The 26,514-nt window shown below is 48.2% G+C and overlaps 1 protein-coding gene, 1 long non-coding RNA gene and 1 pseudogene across 3 annotated transcripts; 1 reads left to right on the top strand and 2 right to left on the bottom strand.

Moving 5' to 3' along the window:
- Positions 1-71: 71 nt before the first annotated feature.
- Positions 72-8,409, bottom strand: LOC148182861 (olfactory receptor 14J1-like; annotated as a pseudogene).
- Positions 8,410-8,523: 114 nt separating this feature from the next.
- Positions 8,524-11,144, bottom strand: LOC148182862 (uncharacterized). The gene is made up of 3 exons (XR_015774068.1): positions 10,927-11,144; positions 9,732-9,874; positions 8,524-9,240 (listed from the first exon to the last, which is right to left on the bottom strand). It is a non-coding gene; the product is annotated as an uncharacterized LOC148182862 (long non-coding RNA).
- A 3,180-nt stretch (positions 11,145-14,324) lies between these two features.
- Positions 14,325-26,224, top strand: LOC148182863 (uncharacterized). 2 transcript variants are annotated; one of them, XM_088063861.1, is made up of 4 exons: positions 14,325-14,396; positions 14,778-15,075; positions 15,302-15,697; positions 26,120-26,224. In XM_088063861.1, the coding sequence occupies exons 2-4, from the start codon at positions 14,814-14,816 to the stop codon at positions 26,164-26,166; spliced, it is 705 nt and encodes a 234-aa protein (XP_087919987.1). In that variant the 5' UTR covers positions 14,325-14,396; positions 14,778-14,813; the 3' UTR covers positions 26,167-26,224. The 2 variants fall into 2 exon arrangements, with proteins under 2 accessions (XP_087919987.1, XP_087919988.1); XM_088063862.1 differs by lacking the exon at positions 26,120-26,224 and having other exon boundaries at positions 15,302-15,925.
- The last annotated feature ends 290 nt before the right edge of the window (positions 26,225-26,514 follow it).

Here is a 26,514-nt window from a genome sequence, read left to right on the forward strand (position 1 = left end):
CCTAAATGAAGTATCAAGAAGTATCAAAGATGACTTTTATTACAAGTTATTTGGAGAAATTGGACAGCAGTTTAATGTTTCCGAAACCATCCAGTCATCATTCTCCACACTGCAGCCTTGAGCTCCTGGTTCCTCAGGCTGTAGATGAGGGGGTTCAGGGCTGGAGGCACCACCGAGTACAAAACTGACACTGCCAGATCCAGGGATGGGGAGGAGATAGAAGGGGGCTTCAGGTGAGCAAACATGACAGTGCTGAGGAACAGAGAGACCACAGCCAGGTGAGGGAGGCAGGTGGAAAAGGCTTTGTGCTGTCCCTGCTCAGAGGGGATCCTCAGCATGACACTGAAGATTTGCACATATGTCTTGGTTTTAGAAGACAGGTGTCTGCTAGGGAGAGTAGGAGCCTCCCTTGGGATGAAAGAATGTAGACCCCCTCCCTCCTGTGATAAATGAACTTGTAAAGATTCGTAGAAATCTAAATAAATATATTTGTAGCAATAATAATATAAAATATAAAGTACAGTGTGGCCCACAAGTCCTTCCCAGATCTAGTCGCGAATTCCCACTCAAGAGATAATGACCCTAGCCGGCGCCCATCAACGGAAAAGAATGAACAGGACATGGACCATCAGGCTGACAGGGACAGGCTCGGCGCCCATCAACGGAAAAGAATGAACAGGACATGAACCATCAGGCTAACAGGGAAAGGCTCCGACGAGATACTCATCACCGGACCTGAACACCCTGCCTTGCAGGCCACCGTTGGGGAAGCAATCAGGCAGACAAAGGGAAAAAGTCCAGCCGAGATATCCATCAGCTCCAACCCGGATCCAACCATCCCATCCAGATGGCCTGAACCAAAATGAAATCAAGGAACACCCAGAACTTCTTTACATATGAGGAGACTCTGTCCGGACGTCTATTTGACTCTATTCTCCAACGCCAGGAAATCAATTCATCCAACAATCAAGGACCCTTGGTGAATGGTGCCTGCCTGGAATTTGGCCTCAAGGCACAAAATCCCTATAAAAACCCCGGACAGTCTACCCTCCTTCGTGGATTTGGGAACACCTATACCTTTGGGTATAGACCCCTGTCCACCCAGCGCTGCGCTGTTTGTTTTATTGTGGTTTTTTCCTCATTGTTTATTTTTTTATAAAAATTGTTTTATAATAAATTGTTCTTTTATTTAACCCAAATTTGCCTTTGCATTTATAACACTCCGAATTATTATAAATTTGAAATCAAGGGGCTTTCAGGCAGAGATCTGGGGATAGGAATAACAGTTCTTTACTAGTATAACCAGGCAAACAAACAAACAATAACTACAGCAATAACAAGAACACAGAACCAGGGACCCCGGGACAGCTCTCTCAGCTGAGATGGGATGGAAGAGAGGTTTTGTTTTTCACAAACCCCTCGGGCAGTCAGTCCCGGTGCTCCTGCAGGGCTCGGAGGAACAGTCGGCTGGAAACAGCAGGGATGAGCTGAGATCCTGGGCCGGTGGATGAGGTGTATCAGCAGCTCCACGGCGGTGGCTGCCACACGGCCCGGCAGGGCAGGGGGTGCGAGGCCACCAGCCAAGAGGGGAGAAGGAGCAGAAGCAACTGCTCCGTCTGGGTGATGGCGGAAATCCCTTCTCTCCACCGCAGCAGCTCCGCGCCCCAGCACACGAACGTCCTTCCCCGAAGCCGAAGAAAAGCCAGCTAAAAACTGTCCCTACTCTCCTTTTCTGCCCCCTTCCCCCCCCCGCCCTGGGCCCGGCTACTCTTTGTCCGTTGTCAATCACCCCTAAGTACCGGTAGTTAGGTTGCCCCAGCACATAATGGGTAAAAATTCCCCGGGCAGGCCAGAACGACAAAACAAACAAAAACAAAAACAAAAAAAAAAAAAAAAAAAGGACACCTAACCCTCAACACTATCCACCCCGAATTTTTTCCCATACCAAAATGTTACATTAAATATTAAACCTTTAAATTATACACAAACACACTACTTTAACTATATACATATGTACATGCAGATAGAGATACAAGTACAGTGTCATGGGTAGTTCACTCTAAAACCAGGTCCCCTTGGGGTATGCACCGGGTCTCTCCATCTTTTTGCATCACCCACCAAGTGCAACCCGGTCCCTGAGCAAAGACAACCCCACGGATTGGACTGTCTTTGCTGGAGGCAGAATTAACCCAAACAGTTTTTCCCAGCATACCCCTCATATGTACCACTGGAACCTTATCTCCATCTGCCATTCTAAAGGGCTCAGATTGGGCAGGGCCTGCTCGGTTAGTGGAACCTCGGGTGTTCACCAACCATGTGGCTTTTGCTAAATTAATCTCCCAGTTCTTGAAAGTTCTCCCACCCAGTGCTTTCAAGCTGGTTTTAAGCAAGCCATTGCACCGCTCACCTTTCCCTGCAGCAGGTGCATGGTAGGGGATATGGTACACCCACTCAATGCCATGTTCCCTAGCCCAGCTGTTTATAAGGTTATTCTTGAAATGAGTCCCATTGTCTGACTCGATCTTCTCAGGGGTACCATGCCTCCAAAGGACCTGCTTTTCAAGTCCCAGGATGGTGTTCCGGGCAGTGGCATGAGGCACAGGGTAGGTTTCCAACCATCTAGTGGTGGCTTCTACCATTGTGAGCACGTACCGCTTGCCTTGGCGGGTTTGGGGCAGTGTGATGTAGTCAATCTGCCAGGCTTCCCCATACCTATATTTGGACCACCGCCCACCGTACCATAGCGGCTTCAACCGCTTGGCCTGCTTGATCGTGGCACACGTCTCACAGTCATGGATGACCTGAGAAATAGTGTCCATGGTTAAATCCACCCCTCGGTCTCGTGCCCACTTATAGGTGGCATCTCTACCCTGATGGCCTGAGGCATCATGAGCCCATCGAGCTAGGAACAACTCTCCCTTGTGTTGCCAATCTAAGTCTGTCTTTGACACCTCTAGTTTTGCAGCCTGATCCACCTGCTCATTGTTTCGGTGCTCTTCATTAGCCCTACTCTTGGGGACATGGGCATCTACATGACGGACCCTCACAGACAGTTTCTCTACCCTGGTAGCGATGTCTTTCCACTCATCAGCAGCCCAGATTGGCTTTCCTCTGCGTTGCCAGTTGGCCCTTTTCCACCTTTCCAGCCATCCCCACAGAGCATTGGCCACCATCCATGAATCAGTGTAGAGGTAGAGCTTTGGCCACTTCTCTCTTTCAGCAATGTCCAGGGCCAGTTGAACAGCTTTGAGTTCAGCAAGTTGGCTTGATCCACCTTCTCCTTCAGTGGCTTCTGCGACCTGTCGTGTGGGGCTCCATACAGCTGCTTTCCACTTCCGGTTCATCCTTACGATGCGACAGGAACCATCAGTGAACAGAGCGTAGCGTGTTTCTCCTGCTGGCAGTTGGTTGTACGGTGGAGCTTCTTCAGCCCATGTCACTTGTTCCTGCTCCTCTTCATCAGTGAGACCAAAGTTTTCACTTTCTGGCCAGTTTGTAATTATCTCCAAAATCTCAGGGCGATTTGGGTTTCCAATACGGGCGCGCTGCGTGATGAGGGCGATCCACTTGCTCCACGTAGCATCGGTGGCGTGGTGGGTAGCAGGAACCTTTCCTTTAAACATCCACCCCAGCACTGGTAGTCGGGGTGCCAGGAGGAGTTGTGCTTCAGTGCCAATCACTTCTGAGGCGGCTTGAACTCCTTCATAGGCAGCTAAGATTTCCTTCTCTGTGGGAGTGTAGTTGGCTTCGGACTCTCTGTAGCTTCGGCTCCAGAATCCCAGTGGTCGGCCTCGAGTCTCCCCAGGCACTTTCTGCCAAAGGCTCCAGGACAAGCCATTGTTCCCAGCTGCAGAGTAGAGCACGTTCTTCACGTCTGGTCCTGTTCTGACTGGGCCAAGAGCTACTGCATGAGCGATCTCCTGTTTGATCTGAGCAAAGGCTTGTTGTTGTTCAGGGCCCCAGTGGAAATCATTCTTTTTTCGGGTAACCAGGTAGAGAGGGCTCACGATCTGGCTGTACTCAGGAATGTGCATCCTCCAAAAACCTATGGCACCTAGGAAAGCTTGCGTTTCTTTCTTGCTGGTGGGTGGAGACATTGCAGTGATCTTATTGACGACCTCAGCGGGAATCTGACGCCGTCCATCTTGCCATTTTACTCCCAGGAACTGGATCTCTTGAGCAGGTCCTTTGACTTTGTTCTTCTTGATGGCAAAGCCGGCTTCTAGCAGAATCTGGATGATCTTTTCCCCTTTCTCAAATACTTCCACTGCTGTGTTCCCCCACACAATGATGTCATCAATGTACTGCAGATGTTCTGGAGCCTCACCCTTTTCCAGGGCAGCCTGGATCAGTCCATGGCAGATGGTGGGGCTGTGCTTTCACCCCTGGGGCAGTCGGTTCCAGGTGTACTGCACTCCCCTCCACGTGAAGGCAAACTGAGGCCTGCATTCTGCTGCCAGGGGAATGGAGAAAAATGCATTAGCAATGTCAATAGTGGCATACCACTTCGCTGCCTTGGACTCCAGCTCGTACTGGAGCTCCAGCATGTCCGGCACGGCAGCGCTCAGAGGTGGAGTCACTTCATTCAATGCACGATAGTCCACAGTCAATCTCCATTCTCTGTCAGACTTGCGCACAGGCCAGATGGGGCTGTTGAAGGGTGAGTGGGTTTTGCTGACCACCCCTTGGCTCTCCAGCTCTCGGATCATCTTGTGGATGGGGATCACAGCATCTCGATTTGTCCTATACTGCCGGCGGTGTACTGTCGAGGTGGCAATTGGTACTCGCTGTTCTTCCACTTTCAGGAGTCCTACTGCAGATGGGTTCTCTGATAGTCCAGGTAAGGTGTTCAATTGCTTAATGTCCTCTGCCTCCACAGCAGCTATTCCAAAAGCTCACCTGAGTCCCTTTGGGTCTTTGTAATAGCCATTTCGAAGGAAGTCCATGCCCAGAATACACGGGGCCTCTGGGCCAGTCACAATGGGATGTTTCTGCCACTCCTTCCCAGTCAGGCTCACCTCGGCTTCCAACAGAGTCAACTGCTGCGATCCCCCTGTCACCCCAGCAATGGAAACAGGTTCTGCCCCCACATGTCCTGATGGCATTAGGGTACACTGTGCACCAGTATCAACTAAAGCTTCGTATTTTTGTGGCTCTGATGTGCCAGGCCATCGGATCCACACCGTCCAAAAGACCCGGTTTTCCCGTGCCTCTTCCTGGCTAGAGGCAGGGCCCCTCTAGCACTGGTCATCCTCTCCTCCCTGGGCATACATGCTAGAGGTTCCTTCAAGGGGATCATCCTCTTTTCTGTAATATCTGGCAGTTTGGTCACGGGAGGTTGAGGCTACCTTCACTTTAGTGGAACCTTTCTGGTTACTGGTTCCCTGCCTGAGTTGACGCACTCGTGCTGCCAGGGCAGAAGTGGGTTTCCCATCCCACTTTCCCATGTCTTCCCCATGGTCACGTAGAAAGAACCACAGCTCAGTTCGTGAGGTGTACCCTCTCTCTCTAGCTGGGGGACGCTGGGCTTGGAGTTTTGGGCTTGTGACCCGCACTGGTGCCATATGGGAACTGCTCTTCCTCATCTCTTCCCTCATTTCCCTCATCTCCTCTTTGAGTTCCTTAATCACAGCGGACATCTTAGCCTGCTGCGGGCCATGGACCATACTGTCGTAATTTCTAAGCCTGGTGGCAACAGAACCCACCGTCTCTCAGCTGTTATCAGCGTTAATCAGTGCAATATAGGTGGTGTAGTCACATGGCCCTAGATTTGCCAGACTCCACATCTGCCCAGTGCACCTGACTTTGTCGGGGTCATTATCATGCTGTCCACCCCTCCCAAAAAGGACCTCTAATATCGCCACTTCTCTCAGTTGTTGGATCCCTTCCTCAATGGTTTTCCATTCCCTTCTATGATAGTGCTCTTCCATTCTCTCTCTGTGGACAAACCTCTCTCTTACACTCATCAAAAGCCGCTCCCAGAGGGAAAGGGGCCCTTGCTCCCTGACGAATACCTGATTCACACCTGAGTCCTGGGTCAAGGGTCCCACATTCCTTGCCTTACCACCATCCAGCTGCACGCCTGTACCCATAAGGTCCCAGACCCGAAGTAACCAGGTTGTATAAGGCTCACGCCCCCGCCTCACAATGTCTTTTTGTAACTTACGGAGACTGTCATATGTCAGAGACTCAGTGATGATTTCAACTTCTGGCTCCCCTGTGGGTTGTGAGGGCCCTCCTTTCTTATCCTTATCAACAGGGTGCTGTGATTTCATCTTAGACTTCCTGGTTTCCACAGGGGCAACAGCTGCTGGCTGTGACTGCTCTTGTGGTTCAGCTGGAACCTGGACAGTTGTAACGTCTGTGGGTTCCACTGCTGCACCATCAGACTCTCCCTCTTCGAGGCAGGGGGAGGGTTTCTCAGCAGCTGAGGAAATGCACTCTATCTTCTGGCTCATCTCACGTATCTCCTTCACCAGAACCCCCACCCACTCTGGGTGGTTCATTTCTGAGGTGGGCTGTGGGGCAGGGGCAGGCTCTAGAGCAGCACCCCCTGTCTCCTGGGCTGTGCCAGGCTCTAGAGCAGCACCCCCTGTCTCCTGGGCTGTGCCAGGCTCTAGAGCAGCACCCCCTGTCTCTGGGGCTGTGCCAGGCTCTGGGGCAGCACCCCCTGTCTCTTTCTCTTTGTCTCTGAAGGCTAAGTAGAACAGGCCTATCAGTACCGCCAGCCACTGTAAGATGTCATTAGCATTCAGAGAAGATTTTAACCCTTCGAAAACTGGCGGGGTAGGCCCAAGGAACTGGGTGAAAGGTTGGGAGAAAATTTCCGCAGCTGTCTTTTTCTCCCAGTAGGTACCATTATTATAGTAACCCAAAAACCATCCAGTTAGTGTGTGACAGCTCTGAATCCATGAGCCCGCCGTCCAGAGGACGTTAAACATCCATGAATTCCTCACCTTATCAACCCACAAAACAAGCTGGATAATAGCCACAGTAGCCTTAGTTATAGGACCCATATTTAAGTAAGGTACAGCAAATGGGAGCAATATAGCTGTGACTACATGCCCCGCGAACCTGGGTAAGCTCAACAACATGGTTCTACCTAACAAGGTTTCTAAATCCAGCACACAAAAGTTAGGTTATTTAAGAACTGCTATTCCTTTTTTGCCCTTTTCCTCTCAAGCCCCACGTTGGGCGCCAAAATCTGTCTTGGTTCTAGAAGACAGGTGTCTGCTAGGGAGAGTAGGAGCCTCCCTTGGGATGAAAGAATGTAGACCTCCTCCCTCCGAATTATTATAAATTTGAAATCAAGGGGCTTTCAGGCAGAGATCTGGGGATAGGAATAACAGTTCTTTACTAGTATAACCAGGCAAACAAACAAACAATAACTACAGCAATAACAAGAACACAGAACCAGGGACCCCGGGACAGCTCTCTCAGCTGAGATGGGATGGAAGAGAGGTTTTGTTTTTCACAAACCCCTCGGGCAGTCAGTCCCGGTGCTCCTGCAGGGCTTGGAGGAACAGTCGGCTGGAAACAGCAGGGATGAGCTGAGATCCTGGGCTGGGCAGGGCAGGGGGTGCGAGGCCACCAGCCAAGAGGGGAGAAGGAGAAGAAGCAACTGCTCCGTCTGGGTGATGGCGGAAATCCCTTCTCTCCACCGTAGCAGCTCCGCGCCCCAGCACACGAACGTCCTTCCCCGAAGCCGAAGAAAAGCCAGCTAAAAACTGTCCCCACTCTCCTTTTCTGCCCCCTTCCCCCCCCCCGCCCTGGGCCCGGCTACTCTTTGTCCGTTGTCAATCACCCCTAAGTACCGGTAGTTAGGTTGCCCCAGCACATAATGGGTAAAAATTCCCCGGGCAGGCCAGAACGACAAAACAAACAAAAACAAAAACAAAAACAAAAACAAAAAAAAGACACCTAACCCTCAACAACATAGGAGAAAAAAAATGAACACAAAACAACCAAATACCGAACTGCCACTGACTGCAATGAGCCCAAGTTCCCTGAGAGAGGATTTGGAGCAGGAGAGCTTGAGGATCTGTGGGATTTCACAGAAGAACTGGCCCAGGTCATTGCCCTGGCACAGGGGCAGGGAAAATGTATTGGCCGTGTGCAGCAGTGAATAGAGAAAGCCACTGGCCCAGGCAGCTGCTGCAATGTGGGCACAAGCTCTGCTGCCCAGGGGGGTCTCGTAGTGCAGGGGTTTGCAGATGGACACGTAGCGGTCGTAACACATGATGGTGTCACAATCCACAAGGTGGGATTCGTGATGTGGTTCTTTTAGTCAGCGTTAGAGTACAAAAGATTATCAGCAAACCAAGGACTTAAACAGCAGAACACACTTTATTGAGTGCTCATCAGCACTAATATGCGATAGAGAGAAAAGAGGAGAAAGTAAAGCATAAGGAACAGAGAGTAAGGGGATTATAGCTACCAACGTCGAAGTCCACTCAGCCGTCCAACGACGCAGAGTCTTCTGTCTGTTGGGGAGATCTCAAAGGAAGGTAAGTTTGGGGTATAATTTTATAGTCTTTCGCAAAGCGAGGGGTGCAGGGCCAAAAACAGAGGAGATTGGTGATCATTGTGATGAATTCCATTGCGTGGGGGGCAGGTGTAGGGTACAGAGCGATCCATGTCTTGCAAGTCTTTGCTCACCAGCAGGAACGAGAGCCATGAGTCCTGGAAAACCCATTGCACAGGGTACCACACACAAGCCTCTGCTCACCAGCAGGAACGAGAGCAGTGTACCGTGCAACCACCTGCAAACAATCACTTAGCAAACATCCACCTCAGCTAGGCCCAAACCCCCAAACCAAGTCCCTTGTGATATTCAGGGTCTCAGTCTCTGTCCTTGAGACGGTTGTGAGACAGATGAGGGAATCTTCGGACCGTCTCTTACACTTGTCTGTCCTGCTTGGCACAGCCCAGGCAGGGTTTTCACAGCCCCATTCCACACTCCATTTCCCACCTGGAGCCGCTGGTGCCTCTGAGTTCTGCTTCCCCAGTCCCAGGGATGCTCTCCTTGTCTGCCCATTCCCCCAGGGTCTCTGGGCAGGGATGGCCTCAGTGGGGGCTGCTGACATCCTCAGCCACTTGGAGGCTCCCGCACTCACCCCATGGCCCCGCGGTTCCTGTGGCTGCGCCCGCGCATGAAGCCACCCCGGGAGCTGAAGGTCCCGCCTGGCTCCTGGAACCCCCCAGAGCTCAGCGCTAAACCATCCTGGGAATAGCTGCCAACTGGGATGGAAAATCTGGCATCAGGGAATGCTGGGGGGGGGCGGTGACTGGTCCTGCCCCAAATCCCACGGTTCTGCCCCAAATCCCAGTGATCCTATCCCAAATTCCAATGATTGTTCCCCAAATCCCAGGCATTCTGCCCCAAATCCCAGGGATTCTGCCCCAAATTCCAAGAATTCTCCCCTAAATCCCACAAATTCTGCCCCAAATCCCAGGGATTCTGCCCCAAATTCCAAGAATTCTCCCCTAAATCCCACAAATTCTGCCCCAAATCCCAGGGATTCTGCCCCAAATTTGGTAATTTTTTTCCCAAAATCCCACAATTTTTGGGGAATTTCTACCACTGTATCTTGGGGGGGGTGTTGTAGGACAACTGTTCCCATCCCAAACCCCCAAATTCCACCCCGTATCCCCCAATTTCAGTCCAAATTTTGCCCAAAATCCACAGAATTTGCCCCAAAATCCCGGAATTTTTTAGGCACATGACTCACAGCCACCAGAGCTGTACTGGCCCTGCTGGCTGTAGCTCAGGGGAGGGGGTGGGTTGTAGGACGACTGCTGGTTGTAGCTCTACTGGCTGTGGCCCCTGCTCAGGGCTTGGCCATAGCTGGAGCTGCCAAAGCCGCTGCAGTAACTGTGGGAAAAACATAAAAAATGGGAATTTCAGCCCAAAAACTAGGAATTAGAAGTGGGATGAGGGGAGGGAGGGATGGGGGTTGGCTAAAAAAGGAGGGGGAAAGTGAGCAGGAATGTGGAGTTTATTGGAAATATTTGGAATGCACCCAAAAATCTCCTGGAATTCATCAAAAGCACTTAGAATTTACCCCAAAATCACCCAAAATCACCTAAAATACCTGGAATTTACCCCAAATCACCTGGAATTCATTGAAACCACCTGGAATTCACCCAAAAATCACCCCAAAATTCACCTAAAGATCCCTAGAATTACCAAGGTAACTGGGAATGCATTTGGCATTACTGGGAGTAACTGGGAACCAGTCTGGGGTTACTGGTCTGGAGTCTGGGCTACTGATACCCATCAATAACTAATTAATTAGTGATTAATTAACGACCTGGCAGAGGCAGAGGCAGCAGTGGGGGGCTGGGAGTAGCCCGGGTACGAGGAGCTCTGGCCGTAGCTGCCCTGGGAGCTCTGCCCGGAGCCAAAGCTGCCAGAGCCGTAGGAGGGAGGAGCCTCTGGCACCGAGTAACCTGGGGATAAACTGGGGAAAAACGGGGGTAAAACGGGAAAAACAGGGAGAAATAGGGATAAACGGGGGGAAAACGGGGATAAACAGGGGGAAAACGGGGGGAAAACGAAGAAAGTGGGAAAAACAGGAATGATGGGAATAATGGGGAAAGTGGGAATGATGGGAGTAAACCGGGAGAAATGGGATGGTCAAAAATTTGGGTCACTTTTGGGCTCAGATTTGGGCATTTCAGGGCAGTTTCAGGTACAAAGGCGGCGATTTTGGGTACAGGGGGATATAACACCTGGGATTTTTGGGAATTCCAGGATTTTTGGGATCACTCACTGCTCTGGCTCTGCCCAGGCAGCTCTGGGATCACTTTGGGGGATTTCAGAGCAGTTTTAGGGCAGTTTCAGGTACAGAAGCGCAGATTTTGGGTACAGCAGGATAGAGGGATGGGGATTTTTGGGAATTCCAGATTTTTGGGATTGCTCACCGCTCCAGTTCTGGCCGTAGGAGCCGCCGTAGCCACCCTGGCTGTAGCCCAAGCCCATGTCTGAGCCCTGGCCGTAGCCGCTGTAGCTCTGCTGGGAGCAGCCCTGCCCCCCGGCCCCCCATGAGCAGCTCTGGCTGGGGGGGCGGGGTAGGTGCCATAGCTGCCGAGGGAAAACTCAAATCTCGTTAAAATTCCCCGGGAATCCCGTGGGAAAAGGATTCCTTAGGGATGGGGGGAGGGGGCCGTACCTTTGCATCATCTGGGGAGGGAAGGGTTAAAATGGGGTTAATCAATGGAAAATGGCCCCAAATAGAGATTTTTAAATGTAGTGAGCGGTTATGAGCTAATAAAAGCCTTTTAATTATGGGTTTAAGTCTAATTGTAGTAATAAGTATAAATAATAAATGAATATTTCGAGTTTATTAATTCTCTAAGATTTTTTAAGTTTAAATTTTCAATATAATTAGTAAATAATTAATCAATATAAATAATGCATTATTTTATAAATATATTATATATTATTTATAGCAATATATGTAATATTAAAAATATCTGAACTCTTTATATTAAGTAATCAATGCTTATTGAAAAAGTATTTTAATTACAGAATCAAGAGCAAAACTACTTTAGAATTAACTCACTTATTAAGTAATTAATAAATATAGGAGTGTTTTAATGACAGGATTAAGAGCAAAAATCTCTTCGAAGCAACTCATTTATTAAATACTTATTAATTATTAAAAAACATTTTTAATGATGGAATTAAGAACAAAAATATCTTGGAATTAACTCATTAAGTATCATTAATTATTAAAAAAGTGTTTTTAATTAGGGGATTAAGAGCAAAAATCTCTTGCTTGATATACATCATGCTTTTAATTAGGAAAATTAACACAAAACTAACATTAAAAACATTTAAAAGTGTTTTTAGATGGTTTTCTATAATTAAAATAATCCTTTAATGATTAATAACGTAAATTATTATTCCACATCTATTTCCATAACTAAAGTCCAACCAACAGCCAATTATTTATCAATAAACTGATTTTATGGTTATGCTTATTTCTGTAATTAAAAGCATTTTATTAACCAATAATGAGAAAAAAATGTCCTCTCAATACCTAAAATATTAAGGTTTATAAACCTAAATTTTATAAAAATTGGAAATATTTAAACATCTTTTATAAAATGCATTCATTTGATATCAAGAGACTTTTTGTTATAAAAAATAATTCAATACCTTCAAATAAACAAAAATGTAACACTTTACAAGCACAAAAATATCCTTGAATAGAGAAATCAATTGATTTATGCTATTAAAATTAAGAAATCAACTGATTAACGCTAATAATTACTGACAGGAAGCTTTTAATTACAGAAAAAAAAATAAAAACCACCTTACAAAAATTTTACCCATTTAATTAGACAATTTGGAGTTATTTTTGATTTTAGGGCAGAAATAGTGAAATTTCACCACAAAATAAAGGAAAATTTGGTGCTTCAGCCACCCAAAAGCACCAAAACCCTGCTGAGGAGTGAAATTTCACACCTGAAAATAAAACTAATGGATTTATCCTTAAAAAATCACGGCAAAATTTTATTTTTTTAGTTGTAAAAAGCAAAATTGAAGTCGGATTTTGTTATTTAAATGTGAAAATGGATGCAAAGTCTTAAAGCCCACTCAGGCTCAGCGCAAGGAAAAGGGCCTAAAATTCCCGTTTTTACAGCAAATATCCCCCTCAAAAAGCACTCAGAACTCGCATTTAATTACTTATGTGTTATAAAAAAACAATAATTAAAATAAATTTAATGGTTTAGACAGAAAAATTGAAGGGAAAATTTAATATTCCCCAGGCGCCGCACAACAAAAGGAGGTGTGTAGGCACATGGGTCTGAGGGCAAAAAGGCTCTAAAACCTCAGAAAATCAATGATTTTAGCGATTTCTGCATAAAATTAAAAAGGATAAACTTCAATTTTTAGGATGAATGTAAATTTAAATATTAAGAAGTTAAAATGAAGGGGAAATTTTAAACTCTCCTCAGGCTTCGCATAACAAAAGGGGCGCCTGGGGGGAGGATTCAGAGGGTGTAAAAACCTGCGCTTACCATCGAATTTCCCTGGAAAAGCGACATAAACAGCATAAAAAACCCCAAATTTAATTATAAAAATCTATATTTTATAAAAAGCCATATTTAATTAAAATACGCTTAAAGTTCCCTCACAAATCCTCAACGGCTCTTTCCCGCCTCGCGGGGAAGAAACCGCGGGGTTTGTTAATGCCGAAACAGAAGGTATAGGGCTTAATTTTTTTTTTAGCGCATTTGTTTAATTTTATTAAATCGGATTGATTTTGATTTAATTTGATTTAACGGGAGGACGCGGATGTGTCACTGCGGCAGCGGCGCCGCGCGAGCGCCGCGCGCACAAAGTGGCGGCGGTCGCGCAGGGGCAAAACCACAAAATGGTGGGCGGGGAAAAAAAAAGAAAAAAAAAAGAAAATAAAAGAGGATCCCAGAGCCCTTAAAACACTCCGAAATTGTCCCGAAATAAAAAAATAAATGCATGGGAATTTCACCCAAACTTGAAGTTTTTCTGTTATAATTGGGCGTTCTGAGGTTAACTTTCCTTGCCGCTGCAGGCGCGGAGCATCCGGGCTCCGAGCTTTGTTCGGCCCCCGCCGCATCCGCGGTCGTTTTAGCGGTAATAACACCCCAAAACAGCGGCCATAATTTGCGGTTTGGCCTTGAAATGAAAATGTTTGTGAGGGTTAAGGCGGGGAAATATTAAAAGTAAAAAGCAAAATGAATTAAAAATTTAAAACTAGGAGCGAGGCGTGGCGGAAAGGAAGCGGCACCGGATCACAGAGCACGAATCACTCACAGCCCCCAGAGGAGCGCTAATCACGAGAAATCCACAATGTAACAGCGCCTTAACTACACCAATTAAGGAGGAAAAGCCCCTTTAGAATCACGCTAATTTGAAACAATACAACCACCACCGTGTCAAGCGCAGCAACACCGCCGGAACTCCCTCACGATCCACCCCCGGCGCTCCGAGACCGCGCGGGGCGGCGCAGCCCCCGCGGTGAGGAGGGGTCCGCAGGGCACGGAGGAGCCTGGGGGTCCCTGCCCGGGGTTAAAGGTGGGGTCCCCACGGTGCCAGTACCGTTGGAGGCCATGGCGGTGCCGCTGGATCCGCGGCCGCTCCACATGACGCCCGCCCGCATATTTATAGCCTCGGCCGGCGCGTCCCACTCGCGTCCGGAAGGAAACGGGGACGCCCCCCCCGCCCCTGCAGGCCCGCGCGGTCCGGCGGGAAAGGGGGGCGGGGAGATGGGCGGGGCATTGGGCTGCGCGAACCGCGGGGGCGTGGCGGCTGGCGCGGTAACGGGCGGGGCCTGCGCTGCCCGTAAAGGTCGGGGCTTTAAATAGCAGGGGGCGCCTATGGGGACTGTGGGGGCCCGGAGCAGGTACGGAGGTTCTATAGGGGATTGGGAGGGGGGGGGGGGGGGGGAGGGGAGGGGAGGGGTTCTATACAGGATTGGGGGGTTCTATAGGGCATGGGGTGGGTTCTGTAGGGGACAGGGGGGTTCTATAGGGGACACATCCCTATAGAAGGTGGGGGAGGGGTTAGGAGAGGGAGGTCCCCTATAGCCCTCCCTATCCCCCATAGGGGAGTGACCCCTCTGGGGCAGTGTCCAGAGCCACCCCAGGGGGCAGTGTCCAGTCCCAGCGTCCACTCCTGGTGTCCCCTCCCAGTGTCCAGTGTCCATTGCCAGTGTCCACTCCCAGTGTCCAGCCCTTGTTCCCAGGCTCCACTCCTGGTGTCCACTCACTGTGTCCATTCTCAGTGTCCAGTGTCCACTCCCGGTGTCCGCTCAGCCGCCATGGCGTGGCTGGAGCGTGTCCAAGCGGGCGGCCGTGGCCTGGAGCGCCGGCTGGACTTGGTGCCGGCCGAGGCGCTGCTGGCCGGGCTGCGGGCAGCCGGAGCTGTGACCGAACCCGAGGTGGCCGCGCTCGGACGGCCGGGCAGCTCGGGCTGGGTGCGGCGGCTGTGCGCTCTGGCCGTGGCCAGAGGGGACCAGACGTGCCGTGTCCTGCTGGCCGTCCTGGAGGGGCTGGAGGGGCTGCCCCGGCCGGGGCCCTTCGGTGAGTGCCCGCTCCGACATCTGGCCGTGGCCTGGGGAGGCAGTGGCTGGTGGTCACTCATTTCTGGGGTTTTCTGGGGGGGGATTTCCCATTTTTCCCAGATTTTTATGACGCCTGTTCAATGAGTGACTGCTCTGATGTCCAGCCATGGCCGGGGGGGGGAGGGGCAGTGCCCGGTGGTCACTCCAGGGGTCACTCCTGGGTGGGATTTCCCTGTTTCCCGTAGATTTTTACGACCCCCAGCGTGACGCGGCGCCCACACACCGCTCAGACTGTCCTTGCTGCCAGCCAGAGCCCCAGGAGGCGTGCGAGGAGGAGGAGGAGGAGGGACAGCCCCGAAATGGGGAGGAAGGCCCCAAGGAAGAGGAGGGAGAGGCCCAAAACGGGGAGGAAGGTCCCGAGGATGATAAAGGTGGAGGAGATGAAGCCCCCGAGGGTGAAGGTGATGAAGGCCCTGAGGAAGATGAAGGCCCCAAGGACAATGAAGGTGGAAGGGTTGAAGGTCCCGAGGATGATGAAGATGGAGGTGATGAAGACCTTGAGGAAGATGAAGGTGGGGGTGATGAAGGCCCCGAAGATGAAGATGGAGGTGATGAAGGCCCCGAGGAGGATGAAGGTGGAGGTGATGAAGATTAGGGGGGGGCGCTGAGGAGGAGGAGGGTGGGGGAGGGAGATGAAGGAGGAGCTGAGGAAGAATATGATGGAAGGGATGATGATGATGAAGATGAGGAGGGATTTTGGGGCTAAAAAAGCCCAAAATGGACTTTAGGGCCTCCATGATGATGATGAAAATGATTTCCATGATGGTGATGATGATGAAGATGGCCTCCATGATGATGATGAAGATGAAAATGGCCTCCATGATGATAATGATTGTTATAAATGCAAAGGCAAATTTGGGTTAAATAAAAGAACAATTTATTATAAAACAATTTTTATAAAAAAATAAACAATGAGGAAAAAACCACAATAAAACAAACAGCGCAGCGCTGGGTGGACAGGGGTCTATACCCAAAGGTATAGGTGTTCCCAAATCCACGAAGGAGGGTAGACTGTCCGGGGTTTTTATAGGGATTTTGTGCCTTGAGGCCAAATTCCAGGCAGGCACCATTCACCAAGGGTCCTTGATTGTTGGATGAATTGATTTCCTGGCGTTGGAGAATAGAGTCAAATGGACGTCCGGACAGAGTCTCCTCATATGTAAAGAAGTTCTGGGTGTTTCTTGATTTCATTGTGGTTCAGGCCATCTGGATGGGATGGTTGGATCCGGGTTGGAGCTGATGGATATCTCGGCCGGACTTTTTCCCTTTGTCTACCTGATGGCTTCCCCCAACGGTGGCCTGCAAGGCGGGGTGTTCAGGTCCGGTGATGAGTATCTCGTCGGAGCCTTTCCCTGTTAGCCTGATGATTCATGTCCTGTCTATTCTTTTCCGTTGATGGGTGCCGAGCCTGTCCCTGTCAGCCTGATGATTCTTGTCCTGTCTATTCTTTTTTGTTGATGGGCGCCGGCTAGGATCGTTATCCTTTGAGTGGGAATTCGCGACTAGATCTGGGAAGGGCTTGTGGGCCACACTGTACTTTATATTTTATATCATTATTGTTATATACATTTATTTAGATTTCTACGAATTTTTACAAGTTCATTTCTCACAGTCCCCCGCCTAATAATCCATTACATTAAAAATTCGTGTTATTTCATCCAATTCTGGGGGGGAAGGACTATAATTTTTACTCACATTCATTTTCTTCCCAGTCCGTTAACGAATTCTCACTATATGTTTGTGCCAGGTTATGTCTATTTTCAAAATTCTTTAAGGCCTTCATCGCGTTTTTGTTTTCCTTTTCCTCCTCTAATTTCATTAGTTTAGAGAGAGAAGTAGGTCTCCCTTGTGCTTTCTCAGGATCGATTGGAAGTGTGGCAATCTGCATTCCTTGCACAACAGAGTGAATTAGTCTGATGAAGCGAGGAATTAAGCAGGGAAGGAAAATGATTCCGGCAACTGAACAAGTGATGAAAAATACTAGCTTCTTCCACCAAGCCCCTTGCCCGAATATCTGGTCCCACCAGGAGGCTTGTAGGATTGAATTCCATTTTTGGACTGGCACATGCGCTACTTTTTTTATTTCAGCAGCCAATCCTTTTATTGTTTCTCCGTAATCGTCTATTTCCATACAACACTCGGATTCGTTGTATCTGCCACACACTCCTCCCTCCTCGGCTAGCAGATAATCGAGAGCTAGTCTGTTTTGGTACACAAAAGCTCTCATTTGTGAATGTTGTTTGGCTAGGAGTTCTAGGGCTTCTGAAGTGTGGTTGGAAACTATCTCTACCACCGCTTGCAACCTGATAAGTCTGTTGAGGAGATAAATGGGGGTTCTGTAACCCCAGCTGCCATCATTTGCCCAAGTAGCGGGCCCGTAATATTGAATGATTCTTTCGGCAGGCCATTCTTCCTCGTTCCACTTCTGGTTGCCTCCCGCTATTGGTAGTTCCCGTTTTAATTCCCTCCTTTGTCTGTTTAATGTCTCAAAGAGAGGGGCTCCCAATGATTTACTCTCTGTTTTAGGTAGAGTAAAGAAAAAGGGCCGAATTATTCCAAGTGTGCAGGATCCTTTCCATTCCAACCCTTGTTCAACTTTGCCGGATCATCCCAATATTCCTTCAGTCCTATTAGCTCATGGAAGGGATTGGCCCCAGAGTTTTTGTACCAGCAAAGTCCAATTATTTCCATCCATTCACAGTTATTCCCCCGGGAGCGACTCCAATAGCCCGCGGGTGGTTCAGGTTGCCAGGTTTTTGTTTTGCTTTCCGAATTCACCGTGAGTGTGCTTACACACGGGGTATAGCCTACTAAATCAGTGAATTCTTTTCCCTCTCTGCTAATGCAGACAGTACCGATTATTCTTTGGTCTATAACCCATCCCTCTAGTCTTTGTTTTGTTTTTGATATTTTAGAGCCTTCCCATTTTAGAAGTTGCTCTGGGGTTAGTCCCTCTCCCTTCCAAGGCCACCTTTCAGCTGATTTTAAACCGCCACAGATCCAACAGTTAGATAGACCTAATTCTGTGGCTATTTCTTGCATTAGATCTATGAAAAGGTTCTGGTTGGGGGTTGGCAATCCCCAATTGCTGTATTGTTTCTCTAATTGCTCATAGTGCTCACTAAGAGAGTTAAGCCTCTCTTGTTCTAGCCTCTTTTTCCGAGCTTCCACTTCTCGCCTCTTTAACTCTAGGGTTAGTTGTTTTATTTTGTTTTCAGGGTCCACCCCTTCCTCATCCCTGGAGAAGCAGAACACTTGGTTGAATTGCAAACATACCCGGTCATCACCACTTTTTAACAAATCAAGGATTATCGGTTCATTATTAAAAAAAGCTTTCTCTTCATGTTTTAAATTTCTACCTTCCCAATATACTTTCCCTCCTATGGTACACATTTTCAAATTCGCTTTATTGTAACATAAAGGGTTAACCGCATAATATGCCAAAAAGGTGGATTGTCTTTTTCCCCCTATCCAGACAGTTTTGTTACATTGACTGCAGATTGGAATTGGAGGGATCATTCCCACTTCTCTCCTATACCTGAAATGGGAAGCTTCAGTCTTTCTTTTCATAGGAGTTTTAGACTGCCCGTCCTTAAGACTCGCCGTTGGGTGATAACACCAGACCTCCCCCTTTAGTTCACAGAGATTATACTGAGTGCCGTTGGATATACAAAACCCCCTTTGTTGTTCTGGAGGACAGTCGATTATTCGTCCGGCATCTGTGGCAGTCTGGCACCGCTCACACTTCCCTAGGGGATGATCCCCCAGAGGCACCTCGGGGTTCATTCCCTTGGTCAAGCACATGGCTAGATTCAGGAACATCAGGATTCCCCACCGGTGTATCCCTCTGCCTTGCCCTTCGCCCGTATAAAAATATACGGCGGGGATTACCATCTTCCCGGCAGCAAGGATATTCTTCAGGGGCCCTTGTAGTCCTTATGGCGTACCTTCTTTTGAAGGCAGCCCACCGAGACGACTTAATCGTGTCTGTCCTGCACGGTACTTTTACTGTCTTTCGGCACTCGATTTCCAAAGCCTCTGCCTTGGAGTCTAGCTTCCCTCTTATCCCTTTTTGAAAGAGTAGGAACCACTCAGGAGAGTCGAGTTCCAACAACCCCGCCCTTGTGGCAAGTATTAAGAGACGGCTAGTCAAATCCTGTTCCTTTTCTAGACACTTTGTACACAATCCCTTAGGTTTGTACCCTCCCCAACAGTGGGTTACCCAAATCTGGTTACAATAGGCGCACTTAAAATGTATAAACGGAAAACAATCACACTCAGGGTGAATACAACTTATCTGATCGTCACTGTTCATTTGTGGTTACGCTGAAGTCTGATTTTTAGTTCTCCCGGAGGGGTGGTGACTTTCCACTTGGAGGTGTCGTATTCCTTTACTTTTTTTACCCGAGATGAGTGCGTCCAACCTTTTTCTGCGGTCCGGACAGCTGTGTCTGTGGTCAGGAGAACCAGGAAAGGTCCTTCCCAATGGGGGTTGAGGGGAAGCTCCTTCCACGCTTTGACGAGGACTTTATCCCCAGGCTGTATCTGGTGTATTGCGAATCCCAGTGTGGCGCTTTGGGGAATCAGTCCTCGTTTTCGCAGTTCCTGTAAATTTTTGTTGATAGCAATGAGATATGGTTGTATTTGCACATCCTCCACTTGAGGGTGTCCTACTGGCATTCCATGTTTGTATGGCATTCCGTACAACATTTCAAAAGGGGACAGACCCGTTTCAGAATGGGGCATTGTTCTTATATTTAGTAAAGCAAGGGGGAGACACTTAATCCACGACATTTTCGTCTCTATCATGAGTTTAGACAATTGGGATTTAAGTGTCTGATTCATTCTTTCCACCTGCCCTGAACTCTGAGGATGCCAGGGAGTGTGGTATTGCCACCTAATACCCAGAGCTTCTGAAGTTTGTTTTATAATTTTTGAAGTGAAATGCGTTCCTTGATCTGAATCAATACAGTCCACTATCCCATACCTAGGGATGATTTCTTCCAATAAAATTTTTGATACTGTTTGGGCCGTAGCCCTTGCCCTGGGAAAGGCTTCTACCCAATGCGTTAGTTTGTCAACTATTACTAGTAAGAATTTATATCTCCCGATTTTTGGTAATTCGGTGAAGTCCACCTGGATCCTCTCAAATGGTCTGTATGAGAGAGGCCGCCCTCCCCAAACAGTTTGTTTGGAGTTGGATTTATTCACTTTTTGGCAAACCACACACCCCTGTACCTCTTGTTTGGCAATTTCAAAAATCCCCTTGCATCCGAAAAATTTCAGGAACTGATCAGCCAGCGCCCGAGTTCCCCAATGGGTCTGTTTGTGTAGTCTTTGTAACACTCTCCTTGCCACTCCCCTCGGGATCAGCTCCCTCCCATCAGGTAACCACCATTTTCCTTGTTTCATGACTCCCCCTATTTTCTTGAATTCTTCAATCTCTTTCTCTGAAGGGAGCGTGGGGATTTCAGGTGATTCCTCCGGAGTCACCTCGGGAATACTTACGGTAAGCAGAGCTGCTCGTTTTGCCTCTTTATCGGCTAGGTTGTTACCTCGGGTTTGAAACTGCAACCCTGTCTGGTGTCCTTTTACATGGACAACTGATATTTCTCTTGGCCCCCGGACTGCCTCTAGAATTTGTCGGATTATTTCCCCATGAATTAGGTCTTTTCCTTTGGTATTTATTAGACCTCTCTCTTCCCAAATTTTTCCAAAAGTGTGTACCACCCCGAAAGCATACCGTGAGTCTGTGTATATGGTCCCTCTCCTTCCTTTCAACCTCCGGAGGGCTCTTAGGAGAGCATAGAGCTCGCAAGCTTGTGCAGACCAACTTGCTTTCAAAGGACCAGATTCTACAACTTCCCCAGATGCACCATTTATTATCGCATATCCCGATTTTCTTTTTCCCTCAATAATTCTCGAGGATCCATCTACAAACCACTTCTCTCCCCCTTCTAACTCCTGATCCTCTAAGTCCGGTCTTATTCTGGTCTGCAGCTCCACGATCTCAGAACAGTTATGCACTAATTTCTCTAGAGGTTCACCGAATAAAAACTGAGCAGGATTTTGTGCAGAAGTAGTTTTCAATTCTAAACCGGGTGAGCTGATTAAGATGGCTTCATATTTCAGGAGCCTGGAATCAGTCAGCCATTTCTCTGCTTTTTGTTGCAATATGTTCCTCACATCGTGGGGAGTGTAAACTACCAGAGGAGCCCCAAAAGTTATTTTCTTTGCTTCTCCTACTAACAGAGCCACTGCTACAATTGCTTGTAAACACGTAGGCCAACCCCGACTGACTGGATCTAAGATCTTTGAAAGAAACCCTATAGGCTTCTTTTTGTCTGCCCATTCCTGAGTCAGGACTCCCTGTGCTGTTTGTCCACTCACATCCACAAACAACTGGAATTCTTTATTCGTATCTGGTAGAGTTAGTACCGGGGCAGTCATAAGAACAGTTTTTAATTTCTGAAAATTGGACTCATCCTGTTCAGTCCACTTCAGCCTGTCAGTGTTTAATCTTTCATATAAAAACTTCACCTTTTCACTGAAACCCTCAATCCACTGCCTGCAGTATCCCAAGAGCCCTAGAATTTGTCTAATTTGCCTTTTTGTTTTTGGTGCAGGCAATGCAAGGATGCCTGCTACCCTCTCCGGGTCTAATTTTTTTTTCCCTTGAGATATCCAATGTCCAAGATATTTTATTTCAGGCTCTGTGAATTGCAGCTTGGATTTTGATACTTTCAAACCTTTCCTTCCTAGGAAGTTTAACAAGGCAATCGTGTTTTTCCTCACGCTCTCTTCAGTTGGTCCAGCTATTAGCAAATCATCTACATATTGCAAAAGCTTTGTATCGTCCTCCAGAGCAAATTGGGTTAATATTTGTTCTAAAGCTTGTCCGAAAAGGTTCGGAGACTCCACAAACCCCTGGGGGAGGACCGTCCACCTTAACTGTTGCTTACGGTTTGTATCTGGGTCCTCCCACTGAAATGCAAAATAATCTCTACTCCTTTCATCCAGAGGGCAAGTCCAAAAAGCATCTTTCAAATCAATCACACTATACCACACATCTTCTGGTGTGAGCCTATTTAGTAAAGTATTGGGGTTGGCCACCACCGGGAATCTAGTCCGGGTCCTAGCGTTTACCGCTCGGAGGTCCTGGACCAATCGGAAGCTACCATCCGTCTTCCTTACAGCCAGGATGGGGGTGTTGTGTTGGGACATGCAAGGTTCTAAAGTTCCCCCTTTTAGGAGGTCATCAATTATTTGTTTCAACCCCCTTCTCCCTTCCATCGGGATGGGATATTGTTTGACTCTTATAGGGTCCTCAGAGTTCTCGATTTTTATTTCGATAGGTTTGATATCTAGCTTTCCTACCTCTCCTTTTGAATGCCATACTTTAGGATTTATTTTCTCCTCATCCTTAGGAGTCAACTTAAATATTTTTACCACCAATTCAGAGTTTTTAATCATGATATTAATTCTTAAAGCGACAATCATGTCCCTTCCCAGCAAATTGTAATCTGCTTCTTCTACTAATAGCAAATTCCCTAAGCAAATTTTATTTTCAGATTCTATTTCCACATCTTTTATTATAGGTACTTCAAAGGGGTCTCCCTTTGCACCGATTACAAAAACTTTTTCTCTGCTAGCCACACATCCGTATGGCAATTTCTGCAGGGTACTTCTCTCTGCCCCAGTATCTACAAGAAAACTTACCACCTGTCGTTGGGGTCCCACTTTTAACTTTATCAAGGGCTCCTTGGATGTTCTGGTCCCCAAATTAAAGAGCCCCTGACACCCCTAGTCTTCCTGAAAAATTTTCTCATCTTTTATTTTTTGTTTACAATTCCGCTGAACGTGTCCTACCTGTTTACAGTAGTAGCACTCAGGGGGCTCTCTCCGTGGGGCCGGGGTTGCCCGGTGAGAACCTCGACCTTTCCCGGGTAGTGATTTAAACTTACCCTGCATCTGTTCTTGTTTCTGGACCTCTTTCACCGCAGTTACTAAAATTCTAGCTTGCGATTTCTGCTTCTCATCCTCTCTCCTCATGTATACTTTTTGAGCTTCCCTTAGGAGCTCCTGAAGACTTTTATCTTGCCACCCCTCGATCTTTTCTAATTTCCTCCTAATATCTTCCCAAGATTTAGCAACGAATTGTGTTTTTAACAGAACCTCCCCCACAGGAGAGTTCGGGTCAGTCCCAGAGTAAATCTGTAAACTTCGCCGTAATCTCTCGATCCATTCAGTGGGTGGTTCCTCTTTTCCTTGACACTCTCTAAAAACTTTGCTAATATTCTGGCCCCTAGGGACCGCTTCTCTTATACCTTGTATAATCATGCTCCTTAAATCCATCATGTTCCGTCTGCCTTCCTCCGTCTGTGCATTCCAGCTCGGGCTTACGCTAGGCCATTTCTGGTTACCTGGCGTCCCCTGTGGATTGCGTCTGTCCCAGTCTCTGATCCTGGCTTGTTTAATCATCTCCCTTTCCTCCTGATTAAACAATGATCTCAGGATTGCCATAAGATCGTCAAAGGTATAAATACTGCTCCCTAAAAATTCATCTAACCTCTCAGCCACCCCAAGAGGGTCATCCAACAACCGCCCCATTTCTTTTTTAAATGCCCTTACATCTCCAGAGTTAAGGGGTACATTCACAAAACCGATCACTCCCGGGGCCGTCGGTACTTCCCTAAGAGGGAACAACCGATGCCCCTCTTCACTCTCTCCCCATTCATTATCTATCATTCTCGCTCTCAAACGGGTTCTACTTGTGGGAGGGGAATTGGTGATTGTGGGTTGCCTCCCTGTTATCAATTGTGGGAATTCTGCCGCCACCCGGCTGAAGGGAGGAGTCCCCTCCGTTGTATGGCAGGGTCCTGGTTGTGGCGGCTGGACCGGCAGGGACGGATAGGGTGATCCCCAGCCTTGTGCAGGAAAAACCTCCGAGGAGGTTGCTGTGGTTACGGTGTTTACAGGCGGGGAAAGGGGAAGGGCTGCCGGCATCGCTGCTGGCCCCGACTCTCCCACTTGAGACACACGTATCTCAGTGGGTTGGTTTCGGGGGCCCAAGGGTGCTGAAGGCACCACTTGATCTGCAGAGGAAGGTCCCGCTGGTCCTCGATACGGGGGTGGTAAGTGATCGAGGGGTTCCCAGGACTCAGTTCTCGACTCACGTTTTTCTTTTTGTTTTATTGGAAATAGCCCTACTCTGACATTTACCCAGAGCTTAGCATATTCCCTCTCCTCAGGATCTGAGGGGACCTTGTTCTCCACATAGGAGAATAACTTGTTACACGTCCATTTTTCAAATGTGCCTAACACTGGCCAAGTGAGGTGACTTCTCAACTCCTGTCCTCCCCAAACCTCCATACAATAATGTATTAATTTCTCCTTTGATTTCCCCTTCCTCTGGGGACAATCTTCCCAGTGTTTTAGCATCCACCCCAAGGGACTCTCCAGTGGGATGTCTGGTGATTCCTCCCCCTGATCGGAGGAATCTTTTCCTGTGCTTCTTCCTTGAAGCTTACTCTTTTTCTGCCCCATACTTCGCAAATATATTCTTACCTTTCTTCGACTTCTCCGGGAGTCGATATCTGTTTCTGCGTTGTGTACTTAGGAATCAAAATTTGCCGATACTCACCTTTCAGCGAGCTGAGCTGAGGTCTCTTGTAATCGGTACTTTTTGATTCTTTCCTGGACCTCTCCCTGGGTCCGTTTACTAAGAGGGTTTTCCAATTCTCGAGCTCGACAAGACGTATCCTTCCCCTCTTAGTACCTTGCGATCAGTTCCCGAGACACCCTTTGGCCTCAGGTTTTACGAGTGTGTGTCGAGAGAAAAAAAACTTTCACTCTGTATCGCTTCCTTCGCGGCCGGCCAATTCCCTCGCGGGAGGATGGAAACGCGACCTTGAAGTCCGCACTCGCTTCGTGATCAGATCACGTCTCACACACTCGCCCGATCGCCCACTCAACCAGCAGTACTTACAGCTATTTTCCTGCGTGGGTGTCTTTGTGCACACTAGACGTTTTTACGAGCAAAGCAAGCCGCGGCTTCCCGAAGGCTCCGTGCCTTCCCGAGCTCTCCGATCCGGATCCTTTTCCTTTTTATTGTGGTTTTTACCTCCGCCTAAATTTGGTTCGGATATCGGAATGAACTACGGGGGTTCTCAACTCACCAGGCCGCCAAAATCAGCGGGGGTACCCGTCCTGGGCAGCGAGATTCCCCGCAGTTTCTCCGATCCGAGTCACGGCACCAATCTGTTATAAATGCAAAGGCAAATTTGCGTTAAATAAAAAACAATTTATTATAAAACAATTTTTATAAAAAAATAAACAATGAGGAAAAACCACAATAAAACAAACAGTGCAGCGCTGGGTGGACAGGGGTCTATACCCAAAGGTATAGGTGTTCCCAAATCCACGAAGGAGGGTAGACTGTCCGGGGTTTTTATAGGGATTTTGTGCCTTGAGGCCAAATTCCAGGCAGGCACCATTCACCAACGGTCCTTGATTGTTGTATGAATTGATTTCCTGGCGTTGGAGAATAGAGTCAAATGGACGTCCGGACAGAGTCTCCTCATATGTAAAGAAGTTCTGGGTGTTTCTTGATTTCATTGTGGTTCAGGCCATCTGGATGGGATGGTTGGATCCGGGTTGGAGCTGATGGATATCTCGGCCGGACTTTTTCCCTTTGTCTACCTGATGGCTTCCCCCAACGGTGGCCTGCAAGGCGGGGTGTTCAGGTCCGGTGATGAGTATCTCGTCGGAGCCTTTCCCTGTTAGCCTGATGATTCATGTCCTGTCTATTCTTTTCCGTTGATGGGTGCCGAGCCTGTCCCTGTCAGCCTGATGATTCTTGTCCTGTCTATTCTTTTTTGTTGATGGGCGCCGGCTAGGATCGTTATCCTTTGAGTGGGAATTCGCGACTAGATCTGGGAAGGGCTTGTGGGCCACACTGTACTTTATATTTTATATCATTATTGTTATATACATTTATTTAGATTTCTACGAATTTTTACAAGTTCATTTCTCACATGATGATGATTAAGATGCTCTCCATGAGGATGATGAACACGAAGATGATGAAGATGGCCTCCATGATGATGATGACAACGAATTTTGGGCCAAAACAAGCCCAATCCAGATCCTCAGTCCACCCAACACCCCCCCACCCTAGGCCTTCCTCCCTCCCCCCCTCCCCTCACCCCTCCCCCAATAAAGCCCCACCCCCAGCACAGCTGCAGCCTCAGTGGGGGCGGGGCCTTGGTAATGAATGGAGCCCTGCTCAGTGGGGGAGGGGCGGGGCCATCCCAATGGCCGAGGGCCTGAACGGTCAGCAGTCAGTGGCCAGAATGGGGGTGTGGCCTTGGCCCTCACGATGACCAACGGCCACTTT

The sequence above is a fragment of the Pseudopodoces humilis genome, chromosome 18 (genome assembly GCF_049639895.1).
Source record: "Pseudopodoces humilis isolate 2021_Gansu_Grassland_sample_001 chromosome 18, ASM4963989v1, whole genome shotgun sequence".
NCBI classification, from domain to species: domain Eukaryota; kingdom Metazoa; phylum Chordata; class Aves; order Passeriformes; family Paridae; genus Pseudopodoces; species Pseudopodoces humilis.